This window comes from Bos mutus, chromosome X (assembly GCF_027580195.1).
Source record: "Bos mutus isolate GX-2022 chromosome X, NWIPB_WYAK_1.1, whole genome shotgun sequence".
Classification (NCBI taxonomy): domain Eukaryota; kingdom Metazoa; phylum Chordata; class Mammalia; order Artiodactyla; family Bovidae; genus Bos; species Bos mutus.
Window position 1 is genome coordinate 65,426,872 of NC_091646.1, and position 18,627 is coordinate 65,445,498.

The 18,627-nt window shown below is 39.8% G+C and overlaps 1 protein-coding gene across 2 annotated transcripts in view; it reads left to right on the forward strand.

The window, feature by feature from the left end:
• The first annotated feature begins 9,645 nt into the window (after positions 1-9,645).
• MAGT1 (magnesium transporter 1) overlaps positions 9,646-18,627 on the forward strand; it is a 48,496-nt gene continuing 39,514 nt past the window's right edge. For both annotated transcript variants that reach the window (XR_011463149.1, XM_005888675.2), the window contains exon 1: positions 9,646-9,803. Coding sequence is in view for 1 of the 2 variants with exons in the window: in XM_005888675.2 (XP_005888737.1) it covers positions 9,702-9,803 (102 nt within the window). In the remaining variant the exon portion in view is untranslated. The remainder of the gene's footprint in view (positions 9,804-18,627) is intronic.

Genomic DNA, 18,627 nt, shown 5'->3' on the forward strand with positions numbered 1-18,627 from the left:
CTTCGCCACTCAGCTTTCTTTATGGTCCAACTCTCACATGTATACATGACTACTGGAAAAACCATAGCTTTGACTAGACAGGCCTTTGTTGGTAAAGTAACGTCTCTGCTTTTTAATATGCTGTCTAGTTTGGTCATAGCTTTTCTTCCAAGGAGAAAGCATCTTTTAATTTCATGACTGCAGTCAGCATGTGCAGTGATTCTGGAGCCCCAAAATATAAAGTCTCTCAGTGTTTCCATTGTTTCCCCATCTATTTTCCGTGAAGTGATGGGACTGGATGCCAGGATCTTAGTTTTTGAATGTTGAGTTTTAAGCCAGCTTTTTTATTCTTCTCTTTCACTTTCATCAAGAGGCTCTGTAGTTCCTCTTCACCTTCACTTTCTGCTATAAGGGAAATGTCATCTGCATATCTGAGGTTATTGATATTTCTCCTGGCAATCTTGATTCTAGCTTGTACTTCATCCAGCCTGGCATTTCACATGATGTACCCTGGTGGCTCAGACGGTAAAGAAGCTGCCTGCAGTGCAGGAGACCCAGGTTCCATCCCTGGGTCAGAAAGATGCCCTGCAGAAAGTAATGGGAACCCACTCTAGTATTCTTGCCTAGAGAATTCCATGGACAGAGGAGCCTGGTGGGCTACAGTCGATGGAGTTGCAAAGAGTCAGACATGACTGAGCAACTAACACTTACTTATTCACTTATTCTGCATATAAGTTAAATAAGCAGGGTGACAATATACAGCCTTGTCGTACTCCTTTCCCAGTTTGGAACCAGTCTGTTGTTCCACGTACATGTTCTAACTGTTGCTTCGTCACTTGCATTTCTCAGGAGGCAGGTAAGGTGATGTGGTATTCCCATCTCTTTAAGAATTTTCCACAGTTTGTTGTGATTCAGTCAAAGGCTTTGGCGTAGTCAATAAAGCAGAAGTAGATGTCTTTCTGGAACTCTCTTGCTTTTTCGATGATCCAACGGATGTTGGCAATTTGACTTCTGGTTCTCTGCCTTTTCTAAATCCAGCTTGAACACCTGAAAGTTCTCAGTTACTTACTGTTGAAGCCTCGCTTGAAGGATTTGGAGCATTACTTTGCTAGCATGTGAGATGAGTGCAATTGTATCATAGTTTGAACTTGCCTTGGCATTGCCTTTCTTTGGGATTGGAATGAAAACTGACCTTTTCCAGTCCTGTGGCCACTGCTGCGTTTTCCAAGTTTGCTGGCATATTGAGTGCAGCACTTTAACAGCATTATTTTCTTACTATACGTAAGCTTATTCTCTCTATTTTACATATGAAGGAAGTGAGTACAGTATCAAGATTAGGTAATTTTAAGCAACAGAATAGGTAATGGACCTTCTGACTATACAAGTTTGTGCTCTGTAATATATTTGAAGAGTACAGGCCAGTTATTTTGTAACAGTTCCCTCAACTTTTGTGTACTTGATGTCTTCTTATAATTAGATTCAGTTAAGGCACTTAAGAGTTAACTCATTGGAAAAGATTCTGATGCTGGAAGGGATTGGGGGCAGGAGGAGAAGGCTGGATTGCATCTCTGACTCGATGGACATGAGTCTGAGTGAACTCCGGGAGTTGGTGATGGACAGGGAGGCCTGGCGTGCTGCGATTCATGGGGTTGCAAAGAGTCAGACACAACTGAGCGACTGAACTGAACTGAACTGAAGGCACTTCTAACGGAAATACTACATAACAAGTGTGTTTTCTTAGGGTAACTTATCAGTAAGCCTATATATAATATTAGTTTGTCTTTTTTTTTAATTTTTGGCTGTGCTGGATCTTTGATGCTGTGTGTGGGCTTTAGTCTCGGCGAGTGAGGTTGAATGGGGGCTACTCTGTAGTTGCGGTGCACATGCTTCTCATTGTGGTGCCTTCTCTTATTGCAGAGGGCCCTAGGGCAGTACAGTAGTACAGCACTGGCTTAGTTGTCCAGGGGCAAGTAAAATCTTCCCTAAGCAGGGATGGAATCCATGTCCTCTGCATTGGTAGGTGGATACTTAACCATTGGACTACCTGGGAGGTCCTTGTCTCATTACTGATAATGCCAGCTTTAATCATTTGGTCAGAAGTGTGGCCTCCAAGTTTCTATACTAAAAAGTTACTGTTTCTATCTTTCTGATTAATAAGTAATATAAGAATACATTGAGATTATGTGTATATCCTATTCTTTATCGAACTTCCACCCACTAGTTTTTGTATTCATTGATGATTTTTCATCCTGGATGAAGCACCATCTGGAATCAAGATTGCCAGGAGAAATATCAATAACCTCAGATACACAGATGATACCACCCTTATGGCAGAAAGCGAAGAACTAAAGAGCCTCTTGATGAAAGTGAAAGAGGAGAGTGAAAAAGCTGGCTTAAAGCTCAACATTCAGAAAACGAAGATCATGGCATCTGGTCCCATCACTTCATGGAAAATAGATGGGGAAACAATGTAAACAGTGAGAGACTTTATTTTCTTGGGCTCCAAAATCACTGAAGATGGTGACATCAGCCATGAAATTAAAAGATGCTTGCACCTTGGAAGAAAAGCTACGACTAACTTAGACACAGCATACTAAAAAGCATAGACATTTCTTTGCCAACAGAGGTATGTCCAGTCAAAGTTATGTTTTTTCCAGTAGTCATGTTTGGGTGTGAGAGTTGGACTATAATGAAAGCTGACTGCCAAAGAATTGATGATTTTGAACTGTGGTGTTGGAGAAGACTCTTGAGAGTCCCTTGCACTGCAAGGAGATCCAAACAGTCAATTCTAAAGGAAATCAGTCCTGAATATTCATTGGAAGGACTGATGCTGAAGCTGAAACTCCAATGCTTTGGCCACCCAATGTGAAGAACTGGCTCATTGGAAAAGACCCTGATACTGGGAAAGATCGAAAGCGGGAGAAGGGGTCAACAGAGGGTGAGGTGGTTGGATGGCATCACTGACTCGATGGACATGAGTTTGATCAAGCTTCAGGAGTTGGGATGGACAGGGAAGCCTGGCATGCTGCAGTCCACAGGGTCACAAAGAGTCGGACACAACTGAGCAACTGAACTGAACTATGCTTTTTGCCTAAAAGAATTATTAGTGTGAAAGTTGCAAAATGATTTTTCTAACTCTATCATTCCTTCCATATTTAACACTAGGTATTCTATTACAAGGAGAAAATTTATCTTCTTCCCTATTTATTTGTTTATTATCAGTTTGGATTCATGGATTCCAAAGGTTATAATCCATTGCTATCATGATTTATTTTAAGGCTCAGTAGTCTCAGATGTAGTCAGTAGGATTCCCTTCTGACTTATATGTCTTATATAAGACATATTGCTTCAAATTGCTTGATCTTGATATTGTACTCACTTCCTTCATATGTAAAACGGAGAGAATAAGCTTACCTATAGTAAGGCTTATATGTCTTTTCTTTTAGGTCTCCATCACTTTATTTTTTTGAGAACTTCTTTATTTTCTGACACAAGGCTCATCTTGCACTTTCTTTACCCCAGCACTGGAATCTATCTTCCTAAGGAGCCTTGATTTCTTTTAGGGATGGCATTTATCAACCTACATTTGGCATTAGGTTTGCTCATTTGTACTGGAGTGTCATTGCTTCTAGTCATTTCAGTGAATAGAGCTAGAAATATATGTTATGAATGATAAATTTATGCAAATACTGCCAATTCCAGTCCAACCCCCAAAAGTCCTTTTTCACCTTTCCTTATTTCATATTTGTATCTCCCTGCTTACACAGTGAGAATCCTAGCTCTCAACGTCTATGTTTTTACATATTACATTATACAAAATATATTTCCAGAATTGTTATCTACGAAAAACAAATCTACTTAGTAGAGTTTAAGATTTGCTTGTAGTTATTTTTTTCTTTAGACTAATAGTATATAATCAAAATAGTGTGTTCATAAATTATTCAGATTAGTTCTATTTTCTTTAGTGCAGTTGTTTTTCTTTTGAAATAGAGTTGTGCTCCATTTTTTCTGTTTTGTATTCAATTTCAGCTTTTTAACCCATTCTTACTCATGTGATTTTTAAATGTTTAACTTATTTTTAATTGTGGTAAAATATACATGACAAAAATTTACCCTTTTAACCTTTTTAAAGGATACAGTTCAGTGGTATTAAGTACATTCAGATTGTTGTACAACTATTGCTACCATTCGTCTCCAGAACTTTTTTTTTTTTAAACTTTACAATATTGTATTAGTTTTGCCAAATATCGAAATGAATCCGCCACAAGTATACTTTTTTCATCTTGCAAAACCACATGATTTGCTCTTATATTTTATTTTAAAATGATTAACATTATTCCAAAAGTCAAAACTATACAAACTGGTATACTTAGAGAAGTGTCATTCCCTTCCTTAACTGTTCCAATCCATTTTCTACAACTCCTGTAGGAAACCAATTTCATTAGTTTCCGATTTAAGCTTTCTGTGTTTCCTTTTGCAAAAATGGTAAAACATGTATATATTTTCTTATTTCCTCTTCTATTTCATACAAATGTAGCATAATATGTACATACTTTTGCATTGGGCTTTTTCACTTTAACAATAGATATTGAAAATCCATATCATTTATACAGCTCTTCCTCATTTCCTTTCCTTAGAGTTGTGAAAAACTCCAAGGTATTTATGTTCTGTAGTCATTCTCCTACATTTGAACATTTAAGTGGTTTTGAGAATAATTCAATTACAGATAGTGCTGAAATAAATAATTTTGTGCACATATATCTTATTATTGAAGTAGATCCCCAAAAGTGGGATTGCTGAATCAAAGGATAAATGTATTAGATATTGTTAAGTTATCCTCCATTTTGCATACTACCAGCAATGTTTGAGGGTGCCTGCTTCCTCATAGACTCAATGACAGCACTTACTGAATTTTTGCCAAAATGATAGTTGAGATTCCTCTGTGTACCTTAAAACCTTAATTTTTTATTTGTTAAATTTACATGCAGTAAATTTCACTTTTTTAGTGTAATATTCTGAGTGTTGACAAATACAAACAGTATGTAACCACTCCAACAATTAAGGTGAGAAAGGTTGCACCCTCACAAAAAAATCTCCTTGTGTGGCCCTTTTGTAGTCAATCCCTCTCCCCACCTCCAGTCCCTGATAGCTACTGATCTGTTCACTTTCTACACGGTCACATAAATGGAATGATATTGCATGTCCAAGTGTTTTTTTGTATTTTTCATATTATGAGTGTCTCTTAACGTTTTAATTTTTTTTCACTTCTCTATATCAAACCAAATCTCTTCAGAACCAGCTCTTTTCCCTTTCATGCCATCTCTTTGTCTCTCCAGCTTAATGAAATTATTTTCCTCTGTGTGTGTGTGTCCCACCAGGCCCTAAAAGAATGGCCATATGATATTCCAAAGCATGAAAATAAATCCAAATTACAGGCGATTGATTTTGTTGCTGCTTTTCCTCTTGAATATATTATTCTTCTTCAATAAAAACATCCCAGTTTTATAACTCACTATGGTACCTACAAGACCTTTTAGAACTAACACCCAAAAAAGATGTCCTTTTCATTATAGGGGACTGGAATGCAAAAGTAGAAAGTCAAGAAACACCTGGAGTAACAGGCAAATTTGGCCTTGAAATAAGGAATGAAGCAGGGCAAAGGCTAATAGAATTTTGCCAAGAGAACGCACTGGTCATAGCAAACACCCTCTTCCAACAACACAAGAGAAGACTCTACACATGGACATCACCAGATGGTCAACACCGAAATCAGATTGATTATATTCTTTGCAGCCAAAGATGGAGAAGCTCTATACAGTCAGCAAAAACAAGACATGGAGCTGACTGTGGCTCATACCACGAACTCCTTATTGCCAAATTCAGACTTAAATTGAAGAAAGTGGGGAAAACCACCAGACCATTCAGGTATGACCTAAATCAAATCCCTTATGATTATACAGTGGAAGTGAGAAATAGATTTAAGGGCCTAGATCTGATAGACAGAGTGCCTGATAAGCTATGGACAGAGGTTCGTGACATTGTACAGGAGACAGGGATCAAGACCATCCCCATAGAAAAGAAATGCAAAAACGCAAAATGGCTGTCTGGGGAGGCCTTACAAATAGCTGTGAAAAAGAAGAGAAGCAAAAAGCAAAGGAGAAAAGGAAAGATATAAGCATCTGAATGCAGAGTTCCAAAGAATAGCAAGAAGAGATAAGAAAGCCTTCCTCAGTGATCAATGCAAAGAAATAGAGGGAAATAACAGAATGGGAAAGACTAGAGATCTCTTCAAGAAAATTAGAGATACCAAGGGAACATTTCATGTAAAGATGGGCTTGATAAAGGACAGAAATGGTATGGACCTAACAGAAGCAGAAGATATTAAGAAGAGGTGGCAAGAATACACAGAAGAACTGTACAAAAAAAGATCTTCACGACCCAGATAATCACGATGGTGTGATCACTGACCTAGAGCCAGACATCCTTGAATGTGAAGTCAAGTGGGCCTTAGGAAGCATCACTAGGAACAAAACTAGTGGAGGTGATGGAATTCCAGTTAAGCTATTTCAAATCCTGAAATATCATGCTGTGAAAGTGCTGCACTCAATATGCCAGCAAATTTGGAAAACTCAGCAGTGGCCACAAGACTGGAAAAGGTCAGTTTTCATTCCAATCACAAAGAAAGGCAATGCCAAAGAATGCTCAAACTACCACACAATTGCACTCAGCTCACATGCTAGTAAAGTAATGCTTAAAATTCTCCAAGCCAGGATTCAGCAATACGTGAACCATGAACTTCCAGATGTTCAAGCTTGTTTTAGAAAAGGCAGAGGAACCAGAGATCAAATTGCCAACATCCGCTGGATCATGGAAAAAGCAAGAGAATTCCAGAAAAACATCTATTTCTGCTTTATTGACTATGCCAAAGCCTTTGACTGTGTGGATCACAATAAACTGTGGAAAATTCTTCAAGAGATGGGAGTACCAGAGCACCTGACCTGCATCTTGAGAAACCTATATGCAGGTCAGGAAGCAACAGTTAGAACTGGACATGGAACAACAGACTGGTTCCAAATAGGAAAAGGAGTTCATCAAGGCTATATATTGTCACCCTGCTTATTTAACTTCTATGCAGAGTACATCATGAGAAACACTGGGCTGGAAGAAGCACAAGCTGGTATCAAGATTGCCAGGAGAAATATCAACAACCTCAGGTGTGCAGATGACACCACCCTTATGGCAGAAAGTGAAGAAGAACTAAAAAGCCTCTTGATGAAAGTGAAAGTGGAGAGTGAAAAAGTTGGCTTAAAGCTCAACATTCAGAAAATGAAGATCATGGCATCTGGTCCTATCACTTCATGGGAAATAGATGGGGAAACAGTGGAAGCAGTGTCAGACTTTATTTTGGGGGGCTTCAAAGTCACCGCACATGGTGACTGCAGCCATGAAATTAAAAGACGCTTACTCCTTGGAAGAAAAGTTATGACCAACCTAGATAGCATATTGAAAAGCAGAGACATTACTTTGCCAACAAAGGTCCATCTAGTCAAGGCTATGGTTTTTCCAGTGGTCATGTATGGATGTGAGAGTTGGACTGTGAAGAAAGCTGAGCACCAAAGAATTGATGCTTTTGAACTGTGGTGTTGGAGAAGACTCTTTCGAGTCCCTTGGACTGCAAAGAGATCCAACCAGTCCATTCTGAAGGAGATCAGCCCTGGGTGTTCTTTGGAAGGAATGATGCTAAAGCTGAAACTCCAGTACTTTGGCCACCTCATGCGAAGAGTTGACCCATTTGAAAAGACTCTGATGCTGGGAGGGACTGGGGGCAGGAGGAAAAGGGGACGACAGAGGATGAGATGGCTGGATGGCATCACCGACTCAGTGGACGTGAGTTTGAGTGATCTCCGGGAAATGTTGATGGACAGGGAGGCGTGGGGTGCTGTGATTCATGGGGTCACAAAAAGTTGGACACGAGTGAGCTATGGTTTTTCCTGTGGTCATGTATGGATGTGAGAGTTGGACTGTGAAGAAGGCTGAGTGCAGAAGAATTGATGCTTTTGAACTGTGGTGTTGGAGAAGACTCTTGAGAGTCCCTTGGACTGCAAGGAGATCCAACCAGTCCATTCTGAGGGAGATCAGCCCTGGGATTTCTTTGGAAGGAATGATGCTAAAGCTGAAACTCCAGTACTTTGGCCACCTCATGCAAAGAGTTGACTCATTGGAAAAGACTTTGATGCTGGGAGGGATTGGGGGCAGGAGGAGAAGGGGACGACAGAGGATGAGATGGCTGGATGGCATCACTGACTCGATGGACGTGAGTCTCAGTGAACTCCGGGAGTTGGTGATGGACAGGGAGGCCTGGTGTGCTGCGATTCATGGGGTCGCAAAGAGTTGGACACGACTGAGCGACTGAACTGAAGTGAACTGAACTGAGCTACTGAACTGAAATGAACTGATGATAAACAGAACTGAGACAAATAAATGGAAAGTTCTGCTATGTAGGATTTTTGTTATTTTTTAGAAAAGGGATTTGGGTATTTCAGACAACTGATTATGAAACAAAAACTTTAAAAGACCTAAGTGCTTTCTTACTACCTTAGTGTGGCATCCACCCCTCAAACAAACTAATGACAAGTTAAAAAAAAACACACACACTTTTGCTGTCTATAATCAAAATTTAAGTCCTTGTTGGTGCCCGCCTCATACATCTAAAAGATTGCCATGAATAAGGACTTTAGAAAATAACTTTTGACCTCTGCTTTGTTCAGCACACGTGGCACCGTCTTAGAAAAGATCTCCTTCAGCAATATTGTTTTTCCTTTCTTGCTTTTACCTTTTTTGGATTTGAAACACTTTGGAGGCCAAACCACGGGCTTGGGATAGGTCTTATCAGTTATATGGCTAGGCAAAATTTTTCTAGAATAGTACACGAAAGAGGTGGTTTTCTTTTTTGAAATTAATTTAGTTTTTATTTACTTTTGGCTAGGCTGAGTCTTTGTGTCTTCCTTCCTGGGCGGGGGGAGGGGGGGAGGTGTGGTGGTGGTGGTGGAAAGGGCGGGGTTGTCGGGCGCTTTCTCTGGTTGAGGGGAGCAGGGGCTATTCTCTAATTGCGGTGCCTGGTTTCTCATTATGGTGGCCTCTATTGCTCTGGAGCACGGACTCTAGGGCCCTCTGGCTCAGTAGTTGTGGCCTGGGGCTTAGTTGCCCTCGCATCATGTGGAATATTCCCAGACGGGGAAAGATCAAACCGTGTCCCCTGCATTGGCAGGCGAATTCTTAACCACTGAGCCACCAGTGAAGTCCGGTCGATTTCAAAGACTTCTAAAAGGATCTGAGGAGAAAATACCCTGTTTTAGTAACCTTAAGCCATCCCCAACACTGAAAAGCCGCAATGATTCACAACTGCGCAGGCGCATTTAAAGAGCCTACACCCGCCATCTCTACGTTTAACGAAAGGGGTGGTCCATCATCCTTAGCGGACCAATGCAAAACCTCCAGATTATCGTTTTTGTATTGGCTAACGGAGACCAATTAGAAGTGAGCCATCTTTTAGCGGGCGTTTGGCAGTACAGCGTCGTGACGTTTTGTGAGGGGACTACCGACAGGGCTGAGCTGGGCCAATGAGAAGGGGAAAGGGGGCTGGTTTGCCTTTTCTCACGCCCAACCAACCCTCAGACCCAGCCCTAGGAAAGTTTCCCTTCTAGGCGGGAGAGAAGGCGAACATGGCAGCGCGTTGGTGGCGTTGGTGTGTCTGTGCAATCATGGCGGTGGCACTGCTGCTCGTTTTCGGGGTTCCCTCAGCCTCTGCCCAGAGAAAGAAGGAGGTGAGGACGCTGTTTCCAGCAACATGGGCTTTTCCGAACGAGAGGGGCTTGAGAGAATCCGTTTTGTTGTACCCGATCCCTTTCCCCGCCAGTTCTGTGTCTTTGGTGGCTTCAGTTCTGCCGTTTTTAGAATTGTGGGGTTCGCAAGAGAAGAAACCGTAACACTTTGTCTTATGGGATTGTCGAGTCTGAGAGTGGGGCGGAGTAGGTGACAGCCTGGCTTCTGTAGGCCTGTGGATAAACAAAGCTACGAGTTTTGACACTTCTTTGAATATGGGCCCCATCAGGTGGTGGAGGGAAGTTCGACTTTAGGTTCAAGGGGTAGAATATCTGACTCTGCTGTCAATAGATGTAACTTCCTTTTAGACACGTAAGAACTATATTATGTAGCATTTTCACTTCAGGAATGAGAGGATTAAACAGAAGAGCGGAGCTATGCCAAATTTATTTCATTGTCCAAAAAACTGATTGATCATTGTCCAAAAAACTGATTGAAAGCAATTTCAGTTCAGTCGCTCAGTCCCCTCCGACTCCTTGTGACTCCCATAGACTGCAGCATGCCAGGCTTCCGTGTCCATCACCAACTCCCGGAGCTTACTCAAACTCATGTTCATAGATTTGGTGATGCCATCCAACCATCTCATCCTTTGTCGTCCCCTTCTCCTCCTGCCTTCAATCTTTCCCAGCATCAGGATCTTTTCCATTGAGTCAGTTCTTCGCATCAGGTGGCCAAAGTATTGGAGTTTCAGCTTTAGCGTCAGTCCTTGCAATATTCAGGACTGATTTCCTTTAGGATGGACTGGTTGGATCTCCTTGCCGTCCAAGGGACTCAAGAGTCTTCTCCCAAACCACAGTTCAAAAGCATCAATTCTTCCGGGCTCAGCTTTTTTTTTTTTTTTTTTTTTACCGGAGTGAAGTTCTTAAGCCATTTGCAACCATTTACCAAACATCAAGCGTGCCAGCCATTGTTCTGGGAACTTAGTATACATAAGTGAACAAAACTAAGGTCCCTCCTTGTGGAATTTACTGGCTTTGACAAGTGGAGGAGATACAATGTTCTTTACTCTCTGTTAAGCAATCCAAGGTGAGGATTTTTAACATTGTTTTGAAACATTTGTGACTTAGAGCCGTTTGCTCTTAAGAGTTACAAATTACTAGCAATTGTTTATGCGCTCTAATTTTATAAATGAGGAAACCTAAGGCCTAAGCTTACACGGTTAACCATTGAAGAACAAAGACTAAGATCTTTGGTTAGTCTTATGCTATTTCCTATACATTTTGTGCTTCCTTTTGTACACAATACCTGTGTGTGCGTGCTTCTTAAGTCGCTTTTGTCGTGTTGACTCTTTGTGACCCCATGGACTGTAGCCCACCAGGCTCCTCTGTCCATGGAACTTTCCAGGCAGAAATACTGGAGTGGGTTACCATGCCCTCCTCCAGGGGATCTTCCCCACCCAGGTATTGGACCCCTCATCTCACATGCACTTTATTTTTTTTTATCATTTATTATTATTATTATTTTACTTTACAATATTGTATTGGTTTTGCCATACATCAACATGAATCCACCACGGGTGTACACATGTTCCCCATCCTGAACCCCCCTCCCACCTCCCTCCCCATACCATCCCTCTGAGTCATACCAGTGCACCAGCCCCAAACATCCTTTAAAAATGCTATTTAATCGGCTCAGATGCTTGTCAACTTGAGCTGAATTTTAAAAGAACCTGTTTTCTCTGTTGCTGAGTATTTGTCCTAGTCCATAAAAAAAGGTAGCATATTAAAACGAGTTACTTATTAGATTGGCAAAAAGTGAAGTTAAAAATATACAATGTACAAAGTGTACAAAATGAGCAAGCGCCTATACTGGAACTAGAAATTGATGGGCTTTTTAAGGAGGATGCCAAGCCATTTTTTACGTGGAAAACAAGATGTAGAGCAATACATAGTTGTATATTCTGGAGACCTTTTATGTTAAAAAAAAAAAAAAAACTACAAGTTAGGTATACGTAGAAAGAAACTTTTGTAAGAATATAGAACAGTGGCTACCTCTGGATAGTTGGGATTGTTCATTAGGGGAAGACTTTAACTTTTTGCCTTGTATGCTGGTATTGTCTAAATTTCTATAACCACCACTTACCCTTTTTAAGTAAAAAAGTGTAGATTTTTAATAACAAGTATTTCTACTAATTAAATTATTTATTCATTTAACCTCTCACTAAACAAGCAGGGGATAAAGTACTTTTAAAAGGGATCAGCAATGAATTGTGCACTTTAAAATTGTTAACACGGTAGATTTTATGTTATGTGAATTTTATGTCAATAAAATATTTTAAGGAATCAGATTCTAACACCCCTCTCACCATGCCCACTGTTCAAGACTGTTATTGCTCTTGCAAATTTATTGCCATATCTGTCTAACTGATCATCCTTGAACTCATCCTTCATAGTGTTGCCAGAGATAGTAAGGAGAAAAACTGAAAACCAAAAGGTTAAAAAAATGTATTTTGCAAAGTGTAAAAGAACTTATATAATGTGTTTCTTCACAGACTCATCTCAATTCAAGCTCCTCCCTATACTGGCTGCAAGTCATGTGGGATCTTAGTTCCCTGACCAGGATCGAACCTGGGCCCCATGAGTGAAAGCACTAAATCCAAACCTATGGGCTGCCAAGGAATTCCCTGGAAAAGAGTGAACGTACAAAGCATACCGAAACATTAAAAAATGGTCTTAATAATGCTAGGATGACAGACAGTTTTCCCTCCATTTTCTCAGTTTTCAAAATATTGTGTAAAATTTTAAAGAGCATATATGTTAATGCAATCCAAGTGATCTTTAGCCAGTTACTCTGAGTCTCATTTTCCTTATCAGTAGAATGGGAAACTGCCTATTTCTTTTCATATTGTGAAAATTAAAGGAGATGGGGCCTGTAAAATGCCTAATATATCTGGCATGTAGAAGATATTAGATGAATATTAGAAAATAAAATAAAATTGGGTTCCTCTGCAGTATACATTTTTTTAAAATTTATTTGGCTGTGTTGGGTCTTAGTTGTGGCCTGTGGGATCTCCATTGCATTATGTGGAATCTTTCATTGAGGCAAATGGACTCTCTAGTTGTGGGAGCTGGCGCAGTAGTTGTGGCACATGGGACCAGTTGCTCCACAACATGTAGGGTCTTAGTTCCCCAACCAGGGATCAAACCCACGTCCCCTGCATTGCAAGGTGTATTCTTAACCACTGGACCACCAGGGAAATCCCAATATAAAATATTTTTCAATTGATCTTTTTGTGTCAAGATTTTATGAAGATTATTCAGAAAATAAAATTATCTGCATATTTTGACAAGGCAGGCAATACTGAAAAAACTTCTATATTCTCTGACATTGCTTTGAGAACTGATACATACAAATGTCACATGCACAAAACCCCAGCAATTACTTAGAAAATACCTTATTACCAAGAACCAAAGGCTCAAAAGCATTGCAAAACAAGCAAATTGAGACATCCTCCAAAAATAAAACATCAAGAAGAAGGGATAGTGGAATATTTTAGCCCTATCCAGGAAATATGTAAACTGAGAATGGAGCAGATAGCATTTAAGGATTACAAACACTCTCTTCTCTGTTTACTGTCTTTCTCCTTCAGTCATTATCTGCCAATTATGTTTCCAGATCTGTTCAGTCTCACTCTTAATTTAAGGATAGAATTGGAAATTTATTCCTTAACCAGGAGTTTTCTAAACTAACATTTGTAGACTAGTGGATTATTAGGAAAGCTAAAAATCAAGAATTTTTATGAATAAACCATGATGGTCTAGAACACAGATACAATGAAGTAAGTTTTGAGGGAAAAGGAGGTGCATTTTAGAGGAATTCAGACCGGTGATGCTTAGCTTTATTCTGAAATTTAAAAGTAATCTTAATGACAGGATCAGAATTTAAGTGATAGTGAATTCTTATATGCTATCTTTGATAAATGATATTCAGTGATAGAATTTGTAATTGTTAAAGCTTAATCTACTTTGCTAGAGCTAATTGAGATATTATGCAAGGAAGTAGAATAAAATTAAACTGTTGTCACTTCAATTTCTTATACTCCTAAAAGATTTATCATACTTGATTATTACTAACAGAATAAGAGATATTAATTGACTTCCTGTTAGTGGGATTATTTTGTGGCCATACTAATTTACACGTTTCAAGAGGAGAGAAAGACTTTAAGCTTACTACTTAACTTTGTTGGTATTATATTTTGATTGTGAATATTAGCACTCTTCTTTTTGTTTTATTTGAGTATTTGAAACTAATGTACTCCAAGAAGGGGAGAAATAAATCTAGTGTTTTTTCATAGTAAGCTTTTGTTTTGAATAAATATATCCAGTGCAAATTTTAAAACGATGGATATATTTTCTCAAATGTTTTTTTAAAACAATTAGTGGAAAAAATATTTGAAATAAAGTTGGTTCCAAATCAATTACTACTTTGAGTTGCTGAGTTCGGTTGATAAATCTCTTACCTTCATGTACTATCATCCTTGGAAACTGTGTTTCTTACTGATAACTTTAAAGTATTAAATAGTAAGTAGAAGGACCTGAAGGGTTCAGGTGACATTTTAACTGTTTATGTTTTAAATATATATATATGTGTGTGTGTGTGTATATATATATATTTTTTTTTTTTTGCCGTACTGAGTCTTCGTTGCTGCTTGGACTTTTTCTCAAGTTGTGGAAAGTGGGGAATGCTCTCTAGTTGTGGTGTGTGGGCTTGTCATTGCAGTGGCTTCTCATTACAGAGCACAGGCTCTAGGATGCACAGGCTTCAGTAGTTGTGGCAAGTGGACTCAGTAGTTACAGCTCCTGGACTTTAGAGCACAAGCTCAATGTGGTGCACAGGCATAGGTGCTCCCTGGCATGTGGGATCTTCCCAGACCAGAGATCAAACCTGTGCCTCCTGCATTGGCCAGGGGGGATTCTTTACCACTGAGCCACTAGGAAAGCCCCTTAACCCTTTACTTTTGAGTATTATGACTTTGAAAGATAAAGGAATATCTAGAGAGTGATTAGTGGGACTTAATGTAGAGGCTTGGAGAAGAAAATGGCAACCCACTCCAGTGTTCTTGCCTGGAGAATCCCATGGACAGAGAAGCCTGGTAGGCTGCAGTCCATGCGGTCGCACAGAGTCGGACACGACTGAAGCGACTTGGCAATGTAGAGGCTATAGGAAAACGAAACTTTTGTTTCTGAGCCATAGCTTTCAGAAACAAAGGGCTCCTAACAATGGATGAGAGGCACCCCTAAATAAGAAGTTTCTTCATTGCTAGAGATTTATTCCAATGAAGAAAACTTGTAACTCAAATATTAAGAAAAGAGAAATTCTTTTATAAAATCAGAAAAGACGAGAGGAGTAGTAAAAGAAGTCTCTAAGAATTATTAAGGCATTATATGTGTTATATTTGAGTTATCTTGAATATATTACATGCTTCAACCATTTCAGAAACATCATGTGGAGGTTTATTTTTAGGAATGGTGTATTTTTTCCTGTTGTTTATAACTTAAATTGCTTAATGCTTATTTAATTTCTGTATATAATTGCATGCTGCTGCTAAGTCGCTTCAGTCATGTCCGACTCTGTGCGACCCCAGAGATGACAGCCCACCAGGCTCCCCTGTCCCTGGGATTCTCCAGGCAAGAACACTGGAGTGGGTTGCCATTTCCTTCTCCAATGCATGAAAGTGAAAAGTGAAAGTGAAGTCGCTCAGTCGTGTCTGACTCTTAGCGACCCCATAGACTGCAGCCTACCAGGCTCCTCTGTCCATGGGATTTTCCAGCAAGAGTACTGGAGTGGGGTGCCATTGCCTTCTCCAATATAATTGCATAAAAATTATATAACATGGGATCCTTGCTCATAAGAAATTTTTTAATATAAATTTATTTATTTTAATTGGAGGCTAATTACAGGCTAAATTCTTTTAGCCTGTAAAAGAATTTCTCTTTTCTTTACAATATTGTAGTGGTTTTGTCATACATTGACTCAAATCCACCACGGGTATACATGTGTTCCCCATCCTGAACCCACCTCCCTCCCCATCCCATCCCTCGGGGTCATGCCAGTGCACCAGCCCTGAGTACCCTGTCTCATGCATTGAACCTGGACTGGCGATTCATTTCACATATGGTAAGATATATGTTTCAATGCCATTCTCCCAAATCATCCCACCCTCACCCTCTCCCACAGAGTCCAAAAGACTGTTCTATACATCTGTGTCTCTTTTGCTGTCTTGCATATAGGGTTATTGTTACCATCTTTCTAAATTCCATATATATGCATTAGTATACTGTATTGGTGTTTTTCTTTCTGGCTTACTTCACTCGGTATAATAAGCTCCAGTTTCATCTACCTCATTAGAACTGATTCAAATGTATTCTTTTCAATGGCTGAGTAATATTCCATTGTGTATACATACCACAGCTTTCTTATCCATTTGTCTGCCGATGGACATCTAGGTTGCTTCCATGTCCTATTATAAACAGTGCTGTGATGAACACTGGGGTACATGTGTCTTTGAATTCTGGTTTCCTCAGTGTGTATTCCCAGTAGTGGGATTGCTGGGTCATATGGCAGTTCTATTTCCAGTTTTTTAAAGAATCTCCACACTGTTCTCCATAGTGGCTGTACTAGTTTGCATTCCCACCAACAGTGTAAGAGTGTTCCCTTTTCTCCACACCCTCTCCAGCATTTATTGCTTGTAGACTTTTGTATAACAGCCATTCTGACTGGCATGAAATGGTACCTCATAGTGGTTTTGATTTGCATTTCTCTGATAATGAGTAATGTTGAACATCTTTTCATGTGTTTGTTAGTCATCTGTATGTCTTCCTTGGAGAAATGTCTGTTTAGTTCTTTGGCCCATTTTTTGATTGGGTCATTTATTTTTCTGGAATTGAGCTGCAGGAGTTACTTGTATATTTTTGAGATTAATTCTTTGCCAGTTGCTTCATTTGCTATTATGTTCTCCCATTCTGAAGGCTGTCTTTTCACCTTGCTTATAGTTTCCTTTGTTGTGCAGAAGCTTTTAACTTTAATTAGGTCCCATTTGTTTATTTTTGCTTTTATTTCCAATATTCTGGGAGGTGGGTCATAGAGGATCCTGCTGTGATTTATGTCAGAGAGTGTTTTGCCTATGTTCTCCTCTAGGAGTTTTATAGTAAGTTTCTGGTCTTACGTTTAGATCTTCAATCCATTTTGAGTTTGTTTTAGTGTATGGTGTTAGAAAGTGTTCTAGTTTCATTCTTTTACAAGTGGTTGACCAGTTTTCCCAGCACCACTTGTTAAAGAGATTGTCTTCTCGCCATTGTATATTCTTGCCTCCTTTGTTGAAGATAAGATGTCCATATGTGCGTGGATTTATCTCTGGGCTTTCTATTTTGTTCCATTGATCTATATTTCTTTCTTTGTGCCAGTACCATACTGTCTTGATGACTTGCTCATAAGAATTAAAATGTAGAACAGCAGTACTGAAACTTCAATGCATACAAAATCACTTTGGGTTCATGTTAAAACTCCATATTCTTGGAATCCACCAGAAGCTTAAGAACTGCCCCCTCCCCCAGAAAGAAAATGGGAAATCACAGCTTTGATTAAAGACTTAAAGGCATCAGAGATGGTAAGTGATGTAGTATCTCAGCCCTTAATGCCAGTTAAAAAAAAAAGACTAATAGGAACTGAAGTCTTATGCTGCTGCTGCTGCTAAGTCGCTTCAGTCGTGTCCGACTCTGTGCGACCCCATAGACGGCAGCCCACCAGGCTCCCCCATCCCTGGGATTCTCCAGGTAAGAACACTGGAGTGGGTTGCCATTTCCTCCTCCAGTGCATGAAAGTGAAAAGTGAAAGTGAAGTTGCTCAGTTGTGTCCGACTCTAGCAACCCCATGGACTGCAGCCTACCAGGCTCCTCCGTCCATGGGATTTTCCAGGCAAAAGTACTGGAGTGGGGTGCCATTGCCTTCTCCACTGAAGTCTGATAGCAGCTTATTATCAGCTGATTGCAGTTGTTGCTCCCAGACATTGTGACTGCAACTAAATCCATTACACAGTCTGATGACAGGTGGTATACAGTCTTAGACATCACTAACACCTTCTTGTGCCATCTTACTGACATGTGAGGATCAAGGTCGGTTCATATTCAGGTAGCAAGGCCTTCTATATATGTTTATAGTCTCCCCTGCAAGTACCGAAGCTCTTCTGCCATTTGCTACTAGTTGGTGAGTCAGGATTTAGCATAAGTTCCTCTCCCTTTCCATGTTTAAAGCATTCACTATATGGATGATGCCTTGTTGGCAAATAAAAGCCTCAGTCTCAGTGACTGATGGTGGTGCTGTCTTACCATAGAGGTAGCCAGAGCAGTAACTGATAAACCGGACAAAATTCAGGGGCCTGCTCACCAAGCAGTTTCTTAGAAGTAAGTGAATGAATTTATAACACTCAATTCCTATTGGGTTCACGGAAAAACATCTGTGTTTTTAGCCCACCAAACCAGACAGGAAACCCAGCACATTATTGGACAAACAATATGTCTCACTCAGGCATGCTGCTAGGTCTTTTATATCAGCTAACCTGCTAATCAGCATCCTTTGAGTGGGGCTTATGCAGATCTACTGAATCAGATTTATTGGAGGATGAAACCTGGAAGTCTGTACTTTTAATAGGCTGCTTTACATTAGCCACACTTTGAGAAACACAGGCCTAGGAAATTTATTATCTATCATGCTAAGGGCTTGCTTCATGAAGAATTTACTTACTTTTATTACCAAATCTTTCTTTTACAT